This window comes from Pecten maximus, chromosome 5 (genome assembly GCF_902652985.1).
Source record: "Pecten maximus chromosome 5, xPecMax1.1, whole genome shotgun sequence".
Lineage (NCBI taxonomy): Eukaryota > Metazoa > Mollusca > Bivalvia > Pectinida > Pectinidae > Pecten > Pecten maximus.
In genome coordinates, this window is record NC_047019.1 from 17,581,719 (window position 1) to 17,606,161 (window position 24,443).

A 24,443-nucleotide genomic window follows, 5' to 3' on the forward strand; every position below is an offset into this window, starting at 1 on the left:
TGACTAGGGAACTGACACAGAACTGACACAGAACTGACACAGAACTACACAGAACTGACACAGAACTGACACAGAACTGATGTGATGTTACTGTAGAGGTACATTACCTGTTGACTAGGGAACTGACACAGAACTGACACAGAACTGATGTGATGTTACTGTAGAGGTACGTTACCTGTTGACTAGGGAACTGACACAGAACTGACACAGAACTGACTGACACAGAACTGACACAGAACTGACACAGAACTACACAGAACTGACACAGAACTGACACAGAACTGATGTGATGTTACTGTAGAGGTACATTACCTGTTGACTAGGGAACTGACACAGAACTGACACAGAACTGACACAGAACTGATGTGATGTTACTGTAGAGGTACGTTACCTGTTGACTAGGGAACTGACACAGAACTGACACAGAACTGACACAGAACTGGTGTGATGTTACTGTAGAGGTATGTTACCTGTTGACTAGGGAACTGACACAGAACTGATGTGATGTTACTGGAATAAGAACTCAGTAGTTTCTTGATTGACTTCACAACAGATGACGGAATTCTTCCTGAGATCATTGAGAGTAAATCCTGTAAAATAAAATCTCACATTACAAAAATTGATAAAAAAGTTCTTAAAAAGGACAATTTGGAACCTTTCACTGGAACAAGAGTTGTTATAAGACAACTTAGCTTGCTGAGTGGTTTGAAATTCAGAATTGGTTCTATAAAAGGAGGTCAAAAGATAGGGTCAAGGTAAGCTATTCTGTATAATGGAAAGGTCTTATCACAAGGCACAAACATGTCAAATATGAAAAGCCCTATCTCGTACAGTTAACATATAGAGAGCAAGGCTGATGCTTTTTAAAGGGAGGTTGAAGATGACAGTCAAGGTCATCAGGTCCACAAATGTAGTATCAATGGAATGGTCATGTCACATGGAACACACATAAGCTGACTCCTCGTTAGTATTGACACAGCACTTATTTATTAAAAACAATAGCAGTAGCTTGCCAGGACGAAAACTTACCATAAGTTCTAGAAGAGGTAGCATTGGATCTTTGAGACATTTCATCAGTGTCTCCACAGATTTGAGCATTCGCTTCTTGCTGTACGGTTCTGGAAGGGTGTAACCTGAGAGAATGCTCTCCAGTTCGTTGCGTGTGCTCTGAAAAACTTGGTGGATGCGTTCACCGTGGGTATGGGATGGATGGTGGGTGTCTGGGAGGGTCCCGGTGTATAGCTTGGCTTGTTGGACCTTACTGGGGTCATCAAGGTCAAGTCTAGCCACGATGGTCCCTGCATCCAATACGGCTCCAGGTCGCTTCACATAGTGGATACTGTATCAAGAGTTTCATATGTATATTTTGGATTCCCATACCATCTGGATTCCCATAACATTCAGGATTCCCATACCATTCTGGATTCCCATAACATTCAGTATTCCCACACCATTCTGGATTCCCATAACATTCAGGATTCCCATACCATTCTGGATTCCCATAACATTCAGGATTCCTATACCATTCTGGACTCCCATAACATTCAGGATTCCTATACCATTCTGGACTCCCATAACATTCAGGTTTCCCATACCATTCTAGATTCCCATAACATTCAGGATTCCCATACCATCAGCTCAAATTTTTGTTCCCAATTTCTGCTGCATAAATATATAAATGTCTACTTGAAAAAGATATGAATTTAGAAGTAATTTCTATTATTTTCTGCTACAACTAAAATGATAAGTTAAGTAAAATACTGACATATCTGCCATATCTAGTGGAGAATTTGGATTTATAAAGGTATCCTACTGTTGTAAATCTTACCATCCATTTTCTGACACCCTCAACTCTATGATCATCTTCATCACCTCAATTTCTGCATAAAAATCTCCAGCAAAAACATGGCCCCCATCTTCTATGAGATAGCTCATAAGTTTCCCTGCGGAGGGTGACCTGAGAATGGTGGGGTCGTTTTCACGCTCCAGTACACATGTTTTATTGCCAATGGTGATCCTGTAGCTACTGATATCGTCCTTCATGTAAGTGGTGTAACTGGAGCCGTCGATGGACAGCAACAGACCTCCGTCACTCAGCCTAATAGGAAACAGAGAGGACACACTCTTCACTTAAAGTTTCAATTTCTTTTTAAAAATAAATATATTGGAAAGAGTTCATATCTTGAGGCAGATTCAAGCATGAAAACTTTCTCCTTGAAACCTAAAAGGCATATTCAAGCATGAAAATTTTCCCCTTGAATTCTAAAAGGCAGATTCAAGCATGAAACTTTCTCATTTAAATCTAAAAAGGCAGATTCAAGCATGAAACTTTTCCATTGAAATATATACGACAGATTCAAGCATGAAACTTCCCCATTGAAATCTATACGGCAGATTCAAGCATGAAACTTTCTTAATTGAAGTCTATAGGGACAGCATTACAAAAGCATTGTGGAGAAGAATTTTTGGAACTTGCCTCTCATCCATTTGTCATTATTGGACAATAGAAAATGCTTAAATCGCAAGGACATTATGAACCCTTTCTCATCAACTCCTGATAGGATAGATTCCATCATGAAAGCTTTGTCTTAAAAATCTGCAACCTTTGACATCATAGTGACATTTCAGGAGAGCAAACCAATATTTTTTACATTTTAAATGGATAAAAGCTTACCTATGGGCCTCCAAGTCCAGACAGGAATCGTTCATACAAATAAAGTAATTGGTGGGACCAGTTTTCACGACCTGAATAAACAGTAAAACAAAAGATAACTTTAGAAAATCAATATGTCAATGGTGTACAATAATACCTTCATCCATTATTTTGATGGAACAAGTTTTTACAACTTACAAACATGTCACCAGTAATAAGTTAAACTAGAAATGCCTTATATAAATCATATAAGAGTCGAGCTAAATAATTTGAATTCATCATTAAACATGAATATACTTCATCAGAAACCCATAAAACTCTTGGCCTGTTCATTTTGTAGACAAATTGAACTGGATCGTCAATTTTTAATTGCAAAATTTCAGAAAAAAATCTTGATATACCTGCAAATATTAATACAGGCATTGAAAATCTTTGTCAAAGCTAGTCCAAAAGCAACAAATCAAGTCCAACTTGTCCAACCATTTGTATTAGAATATATACGTAAATGACCTCTGTTCTTGTCACTGTTCCTATAAAGTTTATCCAGTGACTGACTGACCAGACACCCGAGGTTTTTGAGGAATACTGACCTGTACGTGGTACTTGATTCCTTCGTATATAAACTCCACGTTGACCTTGTTGTTGAGTGAGTAAGCAGGTAAAACCTGACCTCTACAAATAACAACAAATCCACAGCAATAATCACCACTTCTCGTAAGGACTCTCTCAGTCATTTTAAACATTTATTGTTTTTGTGGTTGATAGTGAAATATGAAAATAAATACAGCAATTTAGTTGAAATATTTGTCTGTCAATGTATTTACATGTATTCATATTTCATTTCCAAGCATGATGGTAAGGTTTCTTTCTAATTTTCCGACAGAAATAAAAAAAGTAAAATTCATTATTTTTTATTTTTCATTTTAGAAGTTATTGCGAATTGATAAAATTTTGTGTAGGTAAACAGAGATAGCATACCTTTCCAGAGAAGTTTGGAAGTCATGGAAGCATTTAAGTATGGTTTTGTCCCCGATATGTAACGCCCCACAGATGACACCGAGCATGGTGTCGGGTTTCTCAGCCTGTACCTTCTCAGCGATCATTTTATCGAGCCAGCCGGTGGTGATGACATTGTTCTGGTACTCTTCAGTCTCCAGAACTTTTATTAGATATTCTACAGTGGTTCGGAAATCACCACGGATCGACAGCTCCTTCAGGGCAAGTACCAGGTTCCTACAAAGTAAAGCCAGCATATTTTTAAAGAATCCATGAATGAAGCTACTTCAATATTTCTGATAACCAATTAATCCATGAAAGTGAAAACTTCCTTTTTTTTTAGTAAAATAGAACAACTTGTAAAACCTTAATGAAACATATGGATATTACTTTCCTTTTCAATTATGTAGTTTCTGAATACTGAATACATGACATCGTTTTATACAACCTATTTTAATTGATTTGTTATGTATTTATTTTAACAATTAAAACAGAACTGATGAAGTAATTTACATCTTTATCATTTCAAATTAATTTCAAATACCTAAATGCTGCATGAATTAATCTATCTCGAGTAAATCAGAATTTTTTGTATAATATTTGATATTGATAGGTCTATAACACCCTGTCCAAACTTACTCTCTGGCATCCTCTCGGTCCTCTCCCCAGGAGAAACAATGGCCGAACTGGGAGTCGGCAAACTCATGTAGTCCCCCAGAGGCAGCTACACTGAAGTAACCCCACACATCCTTACTACTGCGGAAGTTTAATTCCTGAACAGTTCCAGAGCTTGGCTTAAATCCCTGGCAATGAAAATTAATATATGCTTTTTGTTATATAACAAATGAAAAATTAAGTAAAAATGATAGAAAAAACTTTCTGTACACTATGGCCTTTTGCATGCCAAATTGTGCTTATGATTCTGAAAAAAAATTGTAAGAGATAAACAACATTGTGTCAATACAATTATATGTTATACCAAATACCATTTCTTATCCATTCTTCAATTTCATCTATAGGCTGATGTAAACAGCCCACATTACCTCATCAGGATTTTCACTAGTGATCCTAGCAGCAAGTACATGACCTTTAGGACAAGGTCGTACAGAGGGATTGTCAAAGTCAATCTCGCTATCTCCCCAGGGCTCCTTGTTGTATAGTTGTCGGACGTCCTTCAGACGGTACAGGGGGATACCCATGGCCACCTAAATAAACAGTTACAAAGCCACTTAGAAGGAACACTTATACTTATGTTATGATAACAAATCTTACGATATCAATATAAATATCACAAGAAGAACTCAGACAGCATTACAAAGAGGCCCTTAGAATGTTGTTCAGTGAGGTGGCCACCATCTACTACATTAAACAAAGTAAGCAAATTAAAAATTTAAAGATAATCATGCCTGTTTTGAAAGTAGAAAATGGGAGAAAGACCCTTAAACCACAATTTAACACACGTTGATTTATTTTTTATAATACTGTAGACACAGTGAGATTTCACCTGAAGCTGGGCTGCAGGTAGGTTGATGTCGGCCACCATCTCTGTACACGGATGTTCCACCTGCAGTCGAGGGTTGAGTTCCAGGAAGTGAAATGACTCCTCCTCAGCATTGTATAGATACTCGACTGTCCCCGCACTTACATAGCCCACCATCTTAGCCAGTTTGACGGCAGCCTAAGGACATCAGGGCATTTTATAATTTAAGGATGGTTTTTAAACATTCTGGAGCTATAAGACATTGTTACTTGTTGAAGAATACAATAGAGATATTGTTTAAGCTTGATCTACAATTACATGAATGTAAGATTTTTTACATTCTTAGACTAGAAATTACTATGCAGTCCTTCTAGCCAATCAAAAGAGATTTTACAAACAGTGATGCCTTTTTATTTTGGTCATTTGATGATGACATGTAGTTATTGGCCAATATAAATGCTTGTTGAATAAAAGATCAAATTATATCTGTATATTTTTTAATCTTCATTTTGACATGGAAGTTTATTTCAGTTTTGTTTAGAAAGTTGCTGGTGTGCTTTTCTATAGAAGATGAGAGTAATACAATCTCACAAAGATGTGAATCCTCCACCATATATACCCTCTGTGTTTAAGGGAGATCTCTGGAGTCAATGTGTAAAATATACTGGCGAGGGGTTTAAGCTCATAGCTAATAATCATAACACCTTGCGATTGCACCATCAAATCTTAGTTTTGAATTATATGGTCATCTTTTTTATCAATCCTATAGTCAGCTAATTGGGCAAAACAAACACAATACTCAAAGATGATAGTATCCTTTATTGATGATTAAAGAAAGAAAATTCTTATCTATATTTTTTTTTATTTTATCAACTTTCAGATCAACTTTATGTGCATGTCACAAGATTTTCAAGACGAAAACAAAATCGGTGAGGGGGCTTATTACTGAATGTAGACCTAGTTCTAAAATACTTGATAGAAAGGGGAGCAGGCTTATTGCCAAGCAGGAGTTTATAGCCAGTTGGTTACTGTATGAGATAACTTGTATGAAAAGATACACAGATACAGTGATAAAGTAATAACCATGTACTCCCTAATTATGTATAAGTGGGAAATTAAGTTTAAAAGATCAGTTGAGGGGATTTATGAAATATGTTTTACTTCAATATCAACATATGTGTTTTACTGAACTTTTAACTTTTGCAAGCTCCCTTGCAGGTTCTAATCTAAAGAGATTTTTGGAAAACTGCTAAGTTGTGCAATTTAACACTACCTTCTCCATTTGTTCAAACACTTCTGGTTTCGCGATAGCTGCAGGAGCCTCCTCTATAATCTTTTGGTGCCGTCTCTGAATGGAGCAGTCACGTCCAAATAAGGAGATGGCATTACCGTAGCTATCGGCCAGAATCTGGACCTCCAAATGACGAGCATGCATGGCCAGTTTCATGATGAATACAGGTGAGCCAGGAACTTCAGTCTGGACCTACAAAACACACAAACGTGACAGTGTCAGGCATAGCGCTAAAACTTAATAATTGTTTGTATGGTGTATAAACTATATGGAGATACAAACGACTAACTTCAAATACAAACATGTAACATGCCCCCCAGCCCTCCCCTTTACCCCAACTCACCTGTCAGAAGAAATACCAGAAGCTAGCAGTATTGTCAGCCTTTTGATCCCCTAAAGCTCACCCCCATCGTCACCTTCACCCCTCTCCTTTCTCTCCTTAAGCCCAACTCTTCTGTCTGGAGTGATTAGGGAAGTAAGTGTCATTGTTGGCCTTCTGAGTCATTGTTGGCCTTTGTCCCCCCCCCTCCCAACCCGCCTACTTCTCCATTTTACCATCACTCAATCACTCACCTGTCTGAAGAGATTGGGAAAGCTAGTGTCATTGTTGGCTTTCTGATGCCCTTTGCCCCATCCCACCCCACCCCCCTAACCCCTACCTACTTAATTATCACTCACCTGTCTAAAGAGATTGGGGAAGCTAGCAGCAGTGTCTGCCCTCCGTATGCCTTTACCGCCACCTCCCTCTGAAGCCTTGATCATGACCGGGAAGCCAATAGCCTCAGCTGCCTCCAGTCCAGCGTCCACATCCTCCACACAACCCTTCTGGTAGACGTCTTGTGGCACCGAAATCACTTTATTCTGGTCCTGGTCAGCTTGTGACCAGTTAACGGTCAAATCTGTAAATACAGTCAAGTACAATAACAAGGTAGCTAGTATACTTGACACATACAAAATATATTCACCCAAACCTAGTCTATTTTACACACACTGAAGTATACTATACACATATAATGTATACTTTACACATACAAAATATATTCACCCAAACCTAGCCCATTTTACACATACTTAAGTATACTACTTTACACAAATAATGTACACTTTACACGAAGTCTATTTCACTCAGTCAAAGTATATTTTACACACACTAAAGGATACTTTACACATATGAAGTATATTTTACAAAGAATATCTTATACATAAAAAATGCATACTAAGTATACTTAACACATATTTGGTATACTTTACACATCTAATGTATACTTAACACTTATCTGGTATACTTTACACATACCAGTAATATACTTTACACGTAACTTGTATACATACTCTACACATACTCTACCAATGTAAACAAGCTGTATATATGTTCATATAACTCACAAGCTTTACTCACTTTTGCCACTCCATGGTAGGGTGGGTACGCCGGCTGTCTGTGCCACTATAGACGAAGCAATCTTGTCTCCGAGAGCCCACATGGCATGCTCTGGGGGACCTGGTAACCATCCATACAGAGGGTAAAGTATTACATAAATACACCATAAATATCTCAGGAACGTAAACCATATGTGTGTAAAGGCTCCTCAATAAGTACATTATGATTTTGTATTTCTTTCTCAGGTATAGAGTATTATAAATGTTTCTTACTCTAAGATGTCAATTAGCATGAAATAAACATTTCTTTAAAAAAAATTCCACATTCTAAGTATTTCATTTTACATAACACATATTCTTTTTTCAAATTAAGTCTTTCCACAAATGAAATTTATAAGTTTCAAAAAGAAATCTTTCTAACACATTCTCCGGACAAATCAAAAATGGTTTTGTTTCTTATCAAGCTCAATCATAGGATTATATCAAAAATTACATTAGAAGCTTATTAATTAGAGATTTTACCGATAAATGTGATTCCACATTTGTGGAGCAGCTCCGGGAGTTTGGGATTCTCTGAGGCATGGCCCCAACCTGCCCACACAGCCTGTAATACAGAGAATAAACCATAAATATACATGTACAGTGGAACTTCGTTAACTCGAAGTCGACGGGACCACGAAAAAACTTCGAGTTATCCGAGTGTTCGAATTAAGCGAGTTATCGTTTTTGGTGAAAAGTTTGGTCAATATTTGTCAACATTATGTAATCATTATAACTTCGCTCTGTCGCTCATCAGTTTAGTGTGAAGACTGGTCAATACATGTAAATATATATGTAATGTTTAGTTATGTCACTTGTAATTTGGTGTAGTTTTGCCGATATACAGTCACGATAAAGTTTCTGTCACTTAGTCACTTCAATAACGATCTGATGTGCAAGTCATGTTTGCAAAAGGTAAACGATAAAACGGAATTCGACAAAATAACAAGTTATTAATGTCAAAACAAATAACCGTTTAAGTTTAACACAGATTGCATACAAAACGTAACAGAACCATTACCTTTTATTGGACATATATAAAATACTGTTGATAACCACGCCATTTCCATGTGTATTAGCACCGGAAGTTGGGCTGCGCATGTGCATATAAAATGTTACTGTAACTGAGTTGGCGTTTTATCCGATTTAATAGACAGCACTGACCGTTACAGTTGTACTCTGAACACCTCGGCAGTAATTACGCTATTGTTTCAGCAGTTTAAAGATTTAATAAGCGCCGGTGACTGTGTCATTTCTACACCTGTAAAAACATCAGCCGGGTAGATCTACCGGTGTGTCAGAGATTAGTTCCGCTTGAGCGAACGGGATGAGTTGTTGACTATCGTGTGTACTGATATCGGCGACCGCCTTGGGAAATTACCTGATGTAAGTAAAGCAGTACTTTTTATCACCAAGACTTGTTGTTATAAGATTCAACCGACAATTTCTTTTATGAATTTATGAAACACTTATAATAGCATGTAGGTTAGTAGTGTCGATATGTTCAGTATTACAAACGGAATTTAGCTCTTAAAAAATGTCGGCGTTTGCCACCGATCGACGAAAATTATACTTCGAGTTATTCGAACATTTCAAGTAGGATTTTTATTGTTGGGACCAAATTTTTACTTCGTATTATCCGAGTTTTTCGAGTTATCCGAATTCGAATTTTCCGAGTTTTTTTTACTAAGATAAAGAGAGAATTCGGCCGGGACCGGCGAGGTACTTCGAGTTAAGCGGGGTATTCGAGTTATCCGAGTTCGAGTTAACGAAGTTCCACTGTATATATACAATCACATCTCAATTAATTCCTTTTTAATTCGCATTATAAAAACAACTCTTGCAAAAAAATATAATGTTAATTCGTTTTTAGCATGCAAATGATTGATACCTTCATCTAGTGCACATTTAAATTTCCATGAGGACGATGCACATGGGTCTTGGAAGGAGCCAACTCTAAACTCTGCCTATTTACGTACTCTAGTTATTTTAATATTTTCATTTGCAAATAAGTGGATTCCTCTATACAATCATATGAAAGTCTCTTATTTGTTCCTGTACATCTCAGTATAAATGTTGGTATAAATTTTAAGCAAAGTCCAAAATACCATAAAATGTCAGTATTACCTCCATGTTAATAAAGGGGTATTATACTAGCACAAGATACATGTTATAGGCACATGTAAATATTGATACATTTGGCAAAACAAATTTCAATTTACTCAAAATCACTAATTCTTGATATTTCCCTGAGCATACCCCACCCAGGTACCTCACTCTTGCATTAAATTCAAACAAAATTGATATATAAAGGGCTACATAAACTGTTGACCTATCTAAAAATTTGCGTATTGTGACCAGGTTCTACACATTAAGTTTAATATATTTCTTTGTTATCATTTAGACACTACTGGGTGTATGAGTGGAGATATAATCCAACAAGAGTTGTCAGAAGACCACATAGCTCACCAAGTGGGTTGAAATTTGGAATTAGCTTTTTAAAAGTAGGTCGAAGGTCACTGTCAAGGTCAACCTGTTTGCAAATGTAGTATCAATAATCAAAGTACTGGAAGTACTGTAAACGAACATTATTGTTTAATGCAAAATCAGTAATCTTCTAAGTTTAAAGTCGATAAATTTACTGATATTGGTTTAGGAATTAATTGCAAATTATTTGAAATGTTTGCAGCTGTTCTGATATGATTGAACACATGCATATTTCTGTAAGGTCCTAATTGAAATTGGAAGTTTATTGATCTATCTTGGATGGATGAATATACAAGAGATCCCAGAGGGATCTTGGCGCCCACCATTGAATGATCTTTATGGGTTCCATGTCAGATTGATCTTTTCTCTTTTTTTCCCTTCCTCTTACTAATCTGTATAAATTGAGAAACATCCCTCCAGTGCTTTTTAAACAAGGGAAACTTATATATGAAATTTGAGATAATGGTTGTCTGTCGACAATGTTTTCAGATTGGTCCAAAAATGCAATACAACTGACCAAGGAGAACCTACATATGAAATTTGAGAAAGATCCCTTCAGTACTTCCTCAGAAATAGCGATAACAAACTTTAATGGTCAAAATCCAAGATGGCTGCCTGTCGGCCATCTTGTTTTCCGATCGGTCCCAAAATACAATATGCATAACAAGGCACCAAAGGGAACCTACATATGAAATTTGAGAAAGATCCCTTCAGTAATTCCTCAGAAATAGCGATAACAAACTTCAATTGTCAAAATCCAAGATGGCTGCCTGTCGGCCATGTTGTTTTCCGATCAATCCCAAAATGCAATATGCATAACAAGGCACCAAAGGGTACCTACATATGAAATTTGAGAAAGACCCCTTCAGTACTTCCTCAGAAATGGCGATAACAAACTTCAATTGTCAAAATCCAAGATGGCTGCCTGTTGGCCATGTTTTTTTCCGATCAGTCCCAAAATGCAATATGCATAACTAGGCACCAAAGGGAACCTACATATGAAATTTGAGAAAGATCCCTTCAGTACTTCCTCAGAAATAGCGATAACAAACTTCAATTGTCAAAATCCAAGATGGCTGCCTGTCGGCCATCTTGTTTTCCGATCGGTCCCAAAATGCAATATGCATAACTAGGCACCAAAGGGAACCTACATATGAAATTTGAGAAAGATCCCTTCAGTACTTCCTCAGAAATAGCGATAACAAACTTCAATTGTCAAAATCCAAGATGGCTGCCTGTCGGCCATGTTGTTTTTCGATCGGTCCCGAAATGCAATATGCCTAACTAGGCACCAAAGGGAACCTACATATGAAATTTGAGAAAGATCCCTTCAGTACTTTCTCAGAAATAGCGATAACAAACTTCAATTGTCAAAATCCAAGATGGCTGCCTGTCGGCCATCTTGTTTTCCGATCGGTCCCAAAATGCAATATGCCTAACTAGGCACCAAAGGGAACCTACATATGAAATTTGAGAAAGATCCCTTCAGTACTTCCTCAGAAATAGCGATAACAAACTTCAATTGTCAAAATCCAAGATGGCTGCCTGTTGGCCATGTTGTTTTCCGATCGGTCCCAAAATGCAATATGCCTAACTAGGCACCAAAGGGAACCTACATATGAAATTTGAGAAAGATCCCTTCAGTACTTTCTCAGAAATAGCGATAACAAACTTCAATTGTCAAAATCCAAGATGGCTGCCTGTCGGCCATGTTGTTTTTCGATCGGTCCCAAAATGTAATATGCATAACTAGGCACCAAAGGGAACCTACATATGAAATTTGAGAAAGATCCCTTCAATAATTTCTCAGAAATAGCGATAACAAACTTCAATTGTCAAAATCCAAGATGGCTGCCTGTCGGCCATGTTGTTTTCCGATCGGTCCCAAAATGCAATATGCATAACTATGCATCAAGGGGAACCTACATATGAAATTTGAGAAAGATCCCATCAGTAATTTCTCAGAAATAGCGATAACAAGAATTGTTTACGGACGGAGGGACGGACGGACGGACGGACGATGGACCACGGACGCAGGGCGATTTGAATAGCCCACCATCTGATGATGGTGGGCTAAAAATATGTCTTCTTTCTTTCGGGAAGCCATCATCAGTTATAATACAGCCAGGACTCTGTGACCTTATTGATGCCAACTTCTAATATGCACTAAATTTAGGCTAGTTCCATCGTTAGTTTAGCATATTTCAACTTAATATGATGAAACACACATAAAGAACTACTGAAAACCAAAACCAGAGCTGCTAATCAAGGCCCGGATTAGGAATGTATCCTATTGAAACTGTACTCAAGCATGTATGGTACTTCAAAACAAAAAAACTTGACTCCTTTTGTTCATGAATCATTTGATGTTAATAAATCTTTATATGAGAAGATATACTTCTGGTATAATTACAGCATTGTACACAATGTGATAAAGAATAACAACCATATAAAGACTATCTTCATCAAATAATTCAGCAAACAGGAAAAGAAAACTTCAAGCTTCATTTTCAACTTCAAACTGATAAAGGTTACAGTCCATTCGATGGGATGACACATTCCCTATTTATTGTCCCTTTCCAATGTTGACCATCCAATCATAGTGAACCACACAGTTCAGCAATGTAATTGCACAAATCACATCCCTTATGTGGAGAGAAAAGTTTTCGGGGTGTTATAAGATTCCATAACTGTATGCAAATTTGTAAAATCATTCCATATCTATATCTATATATATACCGTTCGTGTATATATTTACACATATCAAAATTGGAATGACACAGGAGATTTGCAAGTTTAAGTTCACCATCAGTCATGGGAGGTTTACGTAAAATGTTATATTTACCGGGGTAATTAGTAATTTTTATTATATATTTATCAAGCTCTATTCTGTACTTTCTACCAGTGCTTATATTAGAGAATGGACACAATTATATGTTCTCCAATGTCAAAATTAATCATATGTAAAATATTAGGGGTTTATTTGACCGAGACATATTGAAAATTTTTGTAATCATTCGCCATTCGAGGCCTGATTGCCGTCATATTTGAATTACCAAAATGGACCTGAAATCAATATTTGAAAAAAGAGAATGATCTGTGACTTGAATATTTCATAAAAATAATTTAATACATCGTTTATTCACTTCATTCAGATCTTCAGACACCACATAATTTGTGAAGTCATATATAGAAATATATGAATCATTTTGTTATTGATTAATAGTTCACACAAGTAAGCACTAGATGTAAGCAGTAAGTATATGTACCGCTATCTACTGGCATGACTTTGAGTACAGTAGACTACACTCGCTTTGTGGATATTGACAGGATAACATATATTTACATACTAATTCAATTTTAGAATTGTAACTGAAATCTTGTAACAGCATGGCACAAATAGTCATCTGAACATTTGTTGTATATTGAAAAGATATTTAAGGTAAATATTAACTCATTTGCTTGACTTCAATTTTCAGTTTATCAATTCATCGATTACTCTGTGTTTGAAGTATGGTGTAGTGAGAATTTCAAGTCTTGATTATGACTTGATGAAAATTCTAAATTAACAAATTATTAAAATGAATTTGTTTGAAAAATAACACAAGTTCCACAGCAATATTATATAGAGTATCAATTACAATATATCAGAAGTTATCAAACTACAGATAACAATTAACGACTGAATATCAAATTAAGTGAATATCACAAGTATTTTTGCAATTGTTTTTAGATAATCCGGATTTCCGTCTTTAAAAAAAACAACCTAGTAGACGTACGCGTAGTGCATAGTAAACGTAGCCATGTAACAGCTGATTTTAATCAGATATAACTTAACATGAACTTAACACCGTCACAGAAGTTCGTCGCAATCGAAAATTTGGTCGTGAATTCGGTATTTTGCAAATTATTTCAAAATACTTTCAGGTAAAAGAAAACAAAAATTCTCGTAAAAATTTCGATTTTGGGTCGACTATCAGCCATTTCGGTAATTCAACTCTAACGACAATCGGGCCGCGATTCGCAAATGAATAATTAATTTAAAATTCGGTCAAATAAACCTCTAATATTTCAAATATGATACAATCAGGCATTGCAGAACATATATTTTGGTCAATCCTCTGAAAATAATGCCAATTTATATTATAATTAAGCCCGATTTTTCTTCGTTTCGGTATTTCCAAGTCTGCTTCACGTGTGGTCCGTTTCTGTAAATATTCTCGTCTTTGCCGAAATAAAAACAAGCTATATAATTGTTCATTTTAAACATGACAACAACTGCCAACCACACGTATCCAAAAATGTTATTGTTGATATCATCTGAATATTGCCGTAGTTATCTGTCACTTCGATTGTAAACCCCATGCCAAAGTGAAGGAAGAATCGACCAATCAAATTGGTTTATTTTTGATTTCCGTAATCTTGCAGTTACCTCCCTTACAACAGTAAATACGTTCCAAGTATCGCCTACAACAAGCAATCCCGTGCACATAGCAAGATATTATCATTTGCATTTGATTTATTGGGTCATTTTCGTCAAAGGAAAATGGTACATTGTATATGGAAATCGATGACAATTTTAACGCTATGACCAGTCACCCTGACCACAAATGCCACCTAATATTGTAAGCCTATACATATGTACAGTTCATTCTCGCAAACACGTACAGTAACTACAGTATGATACAATGTATCGTCTCGTATGCCGTCATTGATATATTTCTTTCTCTAAATTATAGAAATACACACCTAGTTGATAATGATGTAACATTCTAGAATATATATATTACACATTTAAGTAAATCGCGGACAAATTTGCAGACCTATGCTATAATGTCAGCCGTTTTGGAAAGAACACAGAAGAGCAAAACTTTCTAAACATCCGGAGACGAATGCGCCTGCGCAATAGTTGTTTACATAAATATATTGACCTGGAGTTATTCGCAAAGTTCAGGTTCATTTAGTCTTCTCATTTCGCTAACGTTATGCATTTCTCAAAACGTATGCATCTTGAAAACACCTTACTGAATACATTTCAAACTTTTCGGTAAAACTACTATATAAAACGAAGACGTTTTTGCAAGTAAATTATTTGAAGCGTAAGGCAATGGGGGCAGCCATATTTCATTGAAACAGACAGTAGATGGCGTATTGGTGAATGTGGCTACCATATATGGTTATATTTCTCAGTCCAGTTCTTGATCACAATAACCGAACATTAATGTTCGTTTAAAAAGGCCTTGTCACAAGAAACACACATGTCAAATATGAAAGTCATATCTTGTACAGTTAACATATAGTCACTAAGTTTTATAAAAGTAGGACAAATGTCATGGTCAAGGTCAGCGGGTCTGCAAAAGTAGTAGAAATGAAAAGGTCTTGTCATAAGGAACATTCGTGTAAAATACCTAAGCTGTATCCTCATTAGTATCGACACAACACTGTTTTATAAAGACTTTAACACTTTCGTCACTGAATAAATTGCATGATGGGTATTGTGGCCCTAAGAAAATATGCACGTGGCTTTTCCTGGCCTGAATTAATTTACGATTATTGACGTTCAATTTGACATTTATTTTTAAAAGCACGTTTTTGAGAGAAATGCATTGCAGAATTGATGATACAGACGCACATAAGTAAACAGGATTATCGAGAATATCTTATAGCTTTAATACGCGTGAAAAATACAGTCGAAAACAACAAATTGGCTTGTGATTTGCCTACCTTGCGTATAATTCTAGCGGAGAACACGATTCCAAATTTGGGAATGTGTACTTTCGTTTTGCAGCGCGATCAAAACGTACATTCGTCATGGAAACAAGTATCATATTATACTTTTAAAAACGAGATTTACAAATCTAACGATTGGATATTGTTTTTGGAAACCGCTCTGTACAGTCAGCGGTAGCATGCAGTACCAACAGCAAATCTCGATCTTGGTTGTTAGCCGCCATTTTGACGACGCGGTTCCAACATCAAGAAGGATAACTCTCGCCGCAACGAAAACTTAGGAAGCAAAATACAGTTTGAATGAGCTCTTCTAACATTTAATATAAACGAGGGGAAAAGAAAATGAAAACAATACAATGAACAACACAGTGAATTAAGTGTTAAACGCTTGCATCAAGGGTGGGTAGTCACTTGCAAGCATGAAAGGGCAACCTTTTCTTTGTTTTTTGTTGGGTTTTTTTTCCATTTTTTTTAACAAGTTGTGTTTTCAAATACATGATTTTTTTTTTATATTTTGATGCAATATTACAAAAACGCATTTTCGTAAGACTTTTTTTCTTTTCTTTTTTTCTTCAATTTTTCTTCCTTTCTTTTAATTCGTTTTTCTTGTTTTCATTATTTTTTAATTTTCATAATGAGGTACAATGTAAATGATATTCATTGCTTGCAACTTAGTAGTTCAAGCAAATTAATACTGTCAGAAAAATGAAATGTCCAGCAAAATATTGACTGATTTATCCTGCTGTCTCTTTGTGCAACACATGTAACAAACATGATACCATGACCGAGATGCAAACTTGTCCCAGGTAGGGTCAGACAATCCTTTCTTGAGGTGAATTTATCAACCAGTCCCCATATGATGCTTTATGTAAACTGCAGGAATGACAACTATTGCTTGCCCTGTCCAGGAAGGTTGTTGGTACATTGAAGGAACACCTGATAAGAGTTCAGCTTTTATGATTAATTAAATACTGCAGGTTTTGATCTGCCTTGTTTACACCACCAATATGGGAAATGTAGCCTGTTATTAGTTCTGGGCAAGATACATTTCCCTGGCAAACTTGTCATCTTCTTGTTTAATAATCTGTGAGTCTGTTTATACCTCTGTGGCAGGTTCGATATGAAAAGTAGAGAGTGCAGTGACACATTTTTTTGTCTTTCCATACAACAGATACCAATGGGCCTTTTTTGTACAATATCATCTGGCCTTTTCTGCATGATATCCCTTGGTAGATCATGGCAGTTGGACCTTAATTACTATAGACCTTATATATATATATATAATTACTGTACAACAGTCATAGGTGTTCTCATTCAAAGTGATGTTAATAAGAGTCATCCTGGTATACATGTCCCCAGCCTTGACCCTGAATACCAGTCCCCTGTAAACATTTCTTCACAACACTGGCTAGAGTTCCTTCTGCATGATGGCATCTTCCTCCAGTTAATTTATTATGAACACACCAGAAAATGTCATTATAATATAGGGATTTATTTGTTATGAGTGGATACATTTTGAGTGTTAATAAATGTTTATCTTTGCACTATAATTGTGATTGGGACAGCATTACATATGCACCTTTATGGATGTTGTATGAAGTTTGAGATATACATGTATTCACAATGAGTACAACTCAGTATGAATTTAATAAAAAAAAAAATGTGTATTCAAAAAATGCAAGTACATGTAGGAGCAAAAATACCATAATCAGCTGATAATATTGTATCTGATGAACTTTTGAAGTAGTCAATTCATTACCATAAAGTTTTACTGACAGCCTGGTTCATGACCACACTCAATGCCATACAAAGACACAGGAAAGCTTTCATTTACCAACACTAACAGCCTTTCAAGGCGGCCCTTCCGAGGTTGCTTGCAATTTTGTTTTATTCCGGATTTGTCACTTGTGTCAATTTCGAATTTGCAGTGTTGAGCATATAATTCCGATCTCCTCTATCAGTGTATCAATTAATACCTGATCTAAAAACAATGCCAGATAATCCACTGACTCCTTATCTTAAGTCAAGGACCTAGTGTTTCCCCTTGATGTAAAAATATGTCGTAGCCTTCTCTCAAAATAATCGAAGCCGTATAAACATTTTCAGATTTTGACAGCACGCAAAATAACTACATGACAACAAAGATCGCTACTTTATTGGTAGATATAATACTTTTCCATGATTGTAACGAGAATGTAAAAAACGATATGAATTACAAGTTCAAAATCTTTTTAAAAAATCACGCAATTAAATATAAACCAAATCGTGAATACGTATCAATCGACGTTACTCACATGTGTGTGTTTATAGAGCCATCTTGGATAAGATATGGTCATGTGATCATGATCTGTGTTACTAAAATTAGAATACTCGGTCTTCTGTTTGTGTTAAAAATCCGAATTATTAGCTCGTTTTCCCGATAAAGTATCAACAGAAATACAATGAAACATACATATAAAACCATGCAAGTAGTTTTGGAACCGTGTCTTTGATAGATGGTGGAGATTTGATCATAAAAGCTAGCAAGTTGGCAGACACTGCCGCGCCGCTGACGTGATGCACCAGTGGTTCATTTAATTAATCAAACGTATCGTTGTTTCTGTGTTTTTAATTCACGAATATGTTAACCATTTGTACAAAACGTCAATATAAATACATATTGCAAACTGTCCTGAACATTCCCAGCTTTATTACACAGGACAAAAAACTAGATTCGTTATATATTTTTCGGGAATCAGTTGTTTACTCGCTCCCGTCTGACCGGAAGTTCTCGAGAGCAGAAGTTTAAAACAAGTTGGACATTATACGTAAATTTAGACATCTAAAGTTGTGTTACGTATTGTTAATTTCATTATTTATTGCCAAACATTATCTCATTCAAGTAAGAATCAGTCATGATTATTTAAATCGCTGTATCATCACTTCAAAAAAATGCAGAAAAAAATCTACTTCCGTGATGCATTAATGCATCATTCGGCCCCGGCACGGTGATGCATTAATGCATCATTCGGCCCCGGCCCGGTGATGCATTAATGCATCATCAGGGCTTAAAGGGTTAACCTAGCAATCTACAGAAACCCACGACGGGGGTATAGCACTAGATCAGCAAGCTAATAAAGGGAGAATCATACATAGATCCTAACAGGTGACATACCTGTGATTTTGTCCGTTTGGCAATGTCAATGATGACATCTACATTAGCGTAGTTATTGTTGTTAGTACCGCCTGGAACTGGTACATACTGGTCAGCCATCCTGATGTACTCTAAAAATAATAAGACAGATCGATCTTTACTTTATATTAAATAATCAATATCACCACTTAGTAATAACAGTTTACTGGGTATAGCATAGTTTATTCCTGAAATATTCAAAAAATATGATATGGATTAAATCATACACCTAACTAGCTCCCATCCAATATTACCAGGTATATAACATTCGTTTAGCTCCATTTTGACTTTACTAATGACTTCCCTTCTAAATTTACAAAATCTTTGCTCCTAACAAGTCCTAAAAGGATGAAACAACTGTATGCTGCAGCTTCGTATTCATGATATTTTTTGCGTCTATCATATATACTTCACATATGAAGGTGCAATCAATTTTTTGTGTCTTTTCTACAATATTAACTAAACATCATGTGGTTATAAGCCAATGACAAATTCCACTCATTGCTTTAAATAGATGTCTACATTTTTCACAGAGAACCAACAGTTCATTTTCAACACCCGAATTCTCTGCTGAATTACAAATATACCGAGAAAATGTTGTCCATCACTGTACCAGGTATTAATTATGTACTATACAAATGTAAAAAGTACAGGAATGTAGTAGGTACATTTGCTGTTTGAGGAAATGATATTGATAAATAAACCTTAATATAATTACCTGCATTTGCTTTCAAGTCTTCAGGCGTTACCATAGCAACAAATCTGATAGCCTTTTCATTACGGAACATCTCATAAGCCCAACGCCTGACAGAACGCATGCACTTGACCGCAGCAATTCCATTATTGGCAATGAGAACCTGACACATTCAAATTTATATCTTGTTGGTATGTACATGTATACACTTTTTTTTCATAATAATAATCGAAATTTCATTTCAATTAATTATAACCAAGTTAATTTTTGTTTTAAGTATTTCCAGGAGTTTTGCTGCTTATTCAGACTGCCTGGTGACATAGCACAACAATGTACTATCACATCTGACCTTATCTTGTGTCACAAATCACTAAAAGGTATCAAAGTTATACAACTCTGAATTTGTTAATTTTTGTTAAATGGACCAGTGATCCACAATCCCCTTTTTTTACATTAATATAGCCAACAGCCGACTTCTAGGTACCTTGTTTATAACCCTGTTGCCTCCAAATCTCTTCACGAATTCCTCTGGGGTCGCTACGCTGAAGTCCTTGGGGTAGGAGATGGACCGGCGCCCCCTCGTGTCAAGGTTATCTGCCCCAGACATGGAATGTCTGAAACACAAACATCAGTGGATAGGATTTTTAAAGGATCTAACTACACCACAGAGGTCGAGGGTAATCACAACCATGCTTGGAGTTACAACATATAACAGGACCATACTCAATCAATCTTAATTAATTATGTATAAGTCAAAATAAGATAATAAATATCAACTGGATATATGAGCAAAAGGAATAAAATGACTGAATGTTTAATAGTTCTCTTTATAAATTCTTACAAGCAGTATAACGTTATTTTTTATGTAATACAAAAGAATTTGTTCACATATTTTTATTAAACAAACACCAAACATGAAAATAGGAGAAAAAGAAGTTAAATATACAAGAACAAAAAAATCTGAGCATATCACTTTCTCTTTAACAGTAAATAAAAATATGTGCTTCATACTCGCTAATTAATTTCTTTTCAGCTAATAAAGGGCCTCTTCTGATTTACTCAATGAAATGTCTCTAAATAGTTTAATTTAATGACCCCATGAATACTCTTTAACATTAATGAGTACCTGAATTAAGATGAAATATATATATGTGTATATGTATCTATAGAAAGTATACATTGTATATGTGTATATAAATAGCAAAATTTTACTTTTAAGCATGAAAATGTTATAGAGAATCACTTTTGATTTAGAGGTTGATAACTGATCAGGGACTAGGAGGTTATGTGTGGTAAATATAAACAAATGTCTCTTGTTCAGTATATTATAAACTTGATAAGCGGTAAAATAATTTACAAAGAAACACCAGTTAAAATAAACAATAAACGAAATGTTAAACACAACATTAATTTAATCCATGCATTCTGCCAATCACTTCAAGTCGATATAATAAAGCAGTTGAGATATCGCAGGTAAACAAAAGCATTATCTGATAAAAATACTACAAAAGAATCAATACAGCTTTCTTAAGTATGTAATATGAACTGTATAACAATGACTCAAGATTTTTTATGATATACAAGATATAATGGTGAGATTTTCCATCCACACAAAGCATCTAGTGTTGTAACAATTACATATCTCTTTTAGTTAGTTATATGGCTGTAACCATGACAGTCCACATATATAAATAGAGATCAGCAGACACAGAAGTAAAGATCTGGTTTATTAGGTCATAAAGCACCTCAATGAATGCAAGTCAGCTGAAGTCATTGAATCAATGAACCACACACTTCAGTAATTACAATAGACCTGAAATATATAATGTGTAGACAGGGAGCAATTAGAAGTTGTAAACATCTACATCCTTGAGCTACCAATCTTGTTCCTCCTAGATAAACTGTCAGACACATGAAAATGTTCCTACTTTGATACTTTGAAGCAATAGCACTAATCAAAACACAAAAGACTCAAAAGTCTTACAACAGCTGTATGGTTTATAGCACTTTCTGCAGCCGCCATAAGACTAATGAGGATCGTAACTATTGTCACATATATAATAGTCAGATATATGTAGATCTATATGTATGATACAATTGACCCTGAATAAATTCACCTTCATATGTGCCTATATATATAGCTACTTATTACTGATGTATAATCTCTATAATTTCACTTTCCAGTTATTTTGAAAACATTCCCAAAATTCCTAAAAATTACATATGTGACTATGTAATAGTTTTAGCTATTCATCCATGCAAATATTCACCTACTTTTATCAGATTATTTTTGGAGCTCACTTTTAAGACATTGGAATATCGTTCAAATATAGGCCTACTGATGAGTTAAACTGAATTATCTAATACTCATCAACAGTAGATAGAAGTTAACCTGCACATAGACCAGGAGTGATAGGCTATAACAGACCACTCATACATATATATAGTATATACAGATAACAGTTAACAGTTGTTATCCAGATCAAGTGCTATATACATTGTACTTGTGTTTACAATGTCATTCAATAGATGATATATGCCATCAAGTTCAGTGACAGCTATATATACACATGCAGCCTTGCATATCTATTTTGAGTGATGGCCAGGTACAAGTTCTAAGTTAATGTTGTGTTCTGAAATAATTGTGGATATAAATTTATACAACTTGTCATGCATATGTTGGTTCTATATTTCAATTCATGGTAATATTAACATGCTTGTGTGCAAAATTGTCTATAATTATTTAAGTATATATGTGATGGTCAGTTTCATAAACTTTTCAAACCGAGTCCAGAATAAGATAACCATGAGTATTACCAAGTAATGTGAGTCAAGGTCAGTGATAAAGACTTCCCTATATATCTATAGATGAGCTAACAGATAAAGATAATTATGTATACTGTATACACACAAATCTAGTACAATTACAGCAATATTTACTTTGTTCACTTTCATTTAAATCAGATTGATGTTTTTGATTGACAGAAATATGATACATCTCCAATTGAAGAATCAGCAAAGCTTATGTGAATCACACACTGAACCAACCAAATGTAAATTAATTTATTCTACTGAGCAGGATATATTAGTCAGACCCCATCTGGACTACTTGACACCTAATTGCCAGCCAGTATCAGTACCAAAAAGACTAATGTACATCATGTTGTAGGAGTGTACCACTAATATACATCATGTTGTAGGGGTGTACCCAATAGACTAATCTATTAAGAGTTACAGTTCCTGATGGTCTAGCTCAATTTGGTCCACCTCGGTATTGAGTCCACCTCGCTATTAAGACCACTTTGACCCGGACCCCCAAGTGGTCTTAACAGAGAGGTTTTACTGTATATAATTGTCATATTAATTAGTACGAAAACAAGATATTTTTTTGTAAATTAAAGTTCCTTATTAACTTTTATACTTGTTAGTAGAACTAGAAGCACAATATCAAACATTCACATGTCAATCAAGTCTGAGATTTAATTACAATTTTACACCATGGGGGAAAATAGTGTACTTTTGATTTTCTGAGTGATCTTCCAGGTCAGCTCAAATAATATAAAGCTTAATGTACAACAAATTACATATACATATGTAGCTACAAATTACATATACATTACAAATTACATATACATATATGTAGCTATACAAAAACAGGAGCCTAGAAATGTTTCTTTGGCATTAAAATTTTCATGTTTTTGGTAAATAAACAATGTCAGAAAAGAAGACCCCAAAAGAGACAGATTTGATTGCTGACGTGTATGTAAAACTATATCATAAGTCTTATACAATATTGTTTTATGCATTTCTATAAGCTAGACTGATGTTGTGTCAAAAGCCTTACCTAAAAGCTTTAAGATTGATGCTTAATTATCATACATAAATAAAATATCAAATATTTTTAATTGAATCATATCACCAAGGAAAAGGAAGCTGGGAAATATCGAGTTAGATGCAGATCACATGATCAACTGTGCAATACAATATCAGTGCAACATTCCACCCCCGGAACTATGGAGGGGTTCACATAAAGCATGAAGGTCTAGCGTTTGTGCTAAGGTACAATCCAACGCTGACAACATCAGTGTAATGTTACCCTGTACCTGTCTTTGACCTTTGGGGGTCTGGATCGCCAAAACTCTTTCTCACTGGTGCCTGGCCTAAGTACACATAATTACAAATGTAGAATGTTACTATTAAATATCACGTTTGTAACAGGTCATCAGGTATAGTCATTTCTTACCTTGTTTTTCTGATGTACACTTTTTGTTCCAATTTTACATTATCATTATTTTGTTTAAACTATATGGATTTAAGTATTATTGAAAATGTCTATATCTATGAATGCCCCTGCTACTATGCAACAACACATCATATGCAGAAGGGGTCAAAGGTGACCTTTTAATTTGACCCTTTAACCTTGACCAATGACCACAAGAATGTGATCAGGATTAGAACTTGATATTATGATACTAAACAGGTGTAAATATGAACCATATCCATTGAGGAGTTCTCTCAGAACAG

General features: G+C 35.4%; 1 protein-coding gene across 2 annotated transcripts in view; it reads right to left on the reverse strand.

The window, feature by feature from the left end:
• Positions 1–24,443, reverse strand: part of LOC117327362 (acetyl-CoA carboxylase-like) — a 76,476-nt gene that overhangs the window by 33,487 nt on the left and 18,546 nt on the right. The window contains exons 3-19 of one of the 2 annotated variants that reach the window (XM_033884301.1): positions 24,023–24,079; positions 20,404–20,533; positions 19,944–20,082; positions 19,208–19,317; positions 8,320–8,401; positions 7,820–7,918; positions 7,099–7,319; positions 6,403–6,612; positions 5,154–5,327; positions 4,693–4,854; positions 4,289–4,452; positions 3,632–3,886; positions 3,244–3,325; positions 2,675–2,745; positions 1,829–2,098; positions 1,030–1,339; positions 471–590 (exon numbers count right to left, since the gene is read on the reverse strand). In XM_033884301.1, coding sequence (XP_033740192.1) covers positions 471–590; positions 1,030–1,339; positions 1,829–2,098; positions 2,675–2,745; positions 3,244–3,325; positions 3,632–3,886; positions 4,289–4,452; positions 4,693–4,854; positions 5,154–5,327; positions 6,403–6,612; positions 7,099–7,319; positions 7,820–7,918; positions 8,320–8,401; positions 19,208–19,317; positions 19,944–20,082; positions 20,404–20,533; positions 24,023–24,079 — 2,656 coding nt within the window. The remainder of the gene's footprint in view (positions 1–470; positions 591–1,029; positions 1,340–1,828; positions 2,099–2,674; positions 2,746–3,243; positions 3,326–3,631; positions 3,887–4,288; positions 4,453–4,692; positions 4,855–5,153; positions 5,328–6,402; positions 6,613–7,098; positions 7,320–7,819; positions 7,919–8,319; positions 8,402–19,207; positions 19,318–19,943; positions 20,083–20,403; positions 20,534–24,022; positions 24,080–24,443) is intronic. The other variant, XM_033884302.1, reaches the window with a different exon arrangement.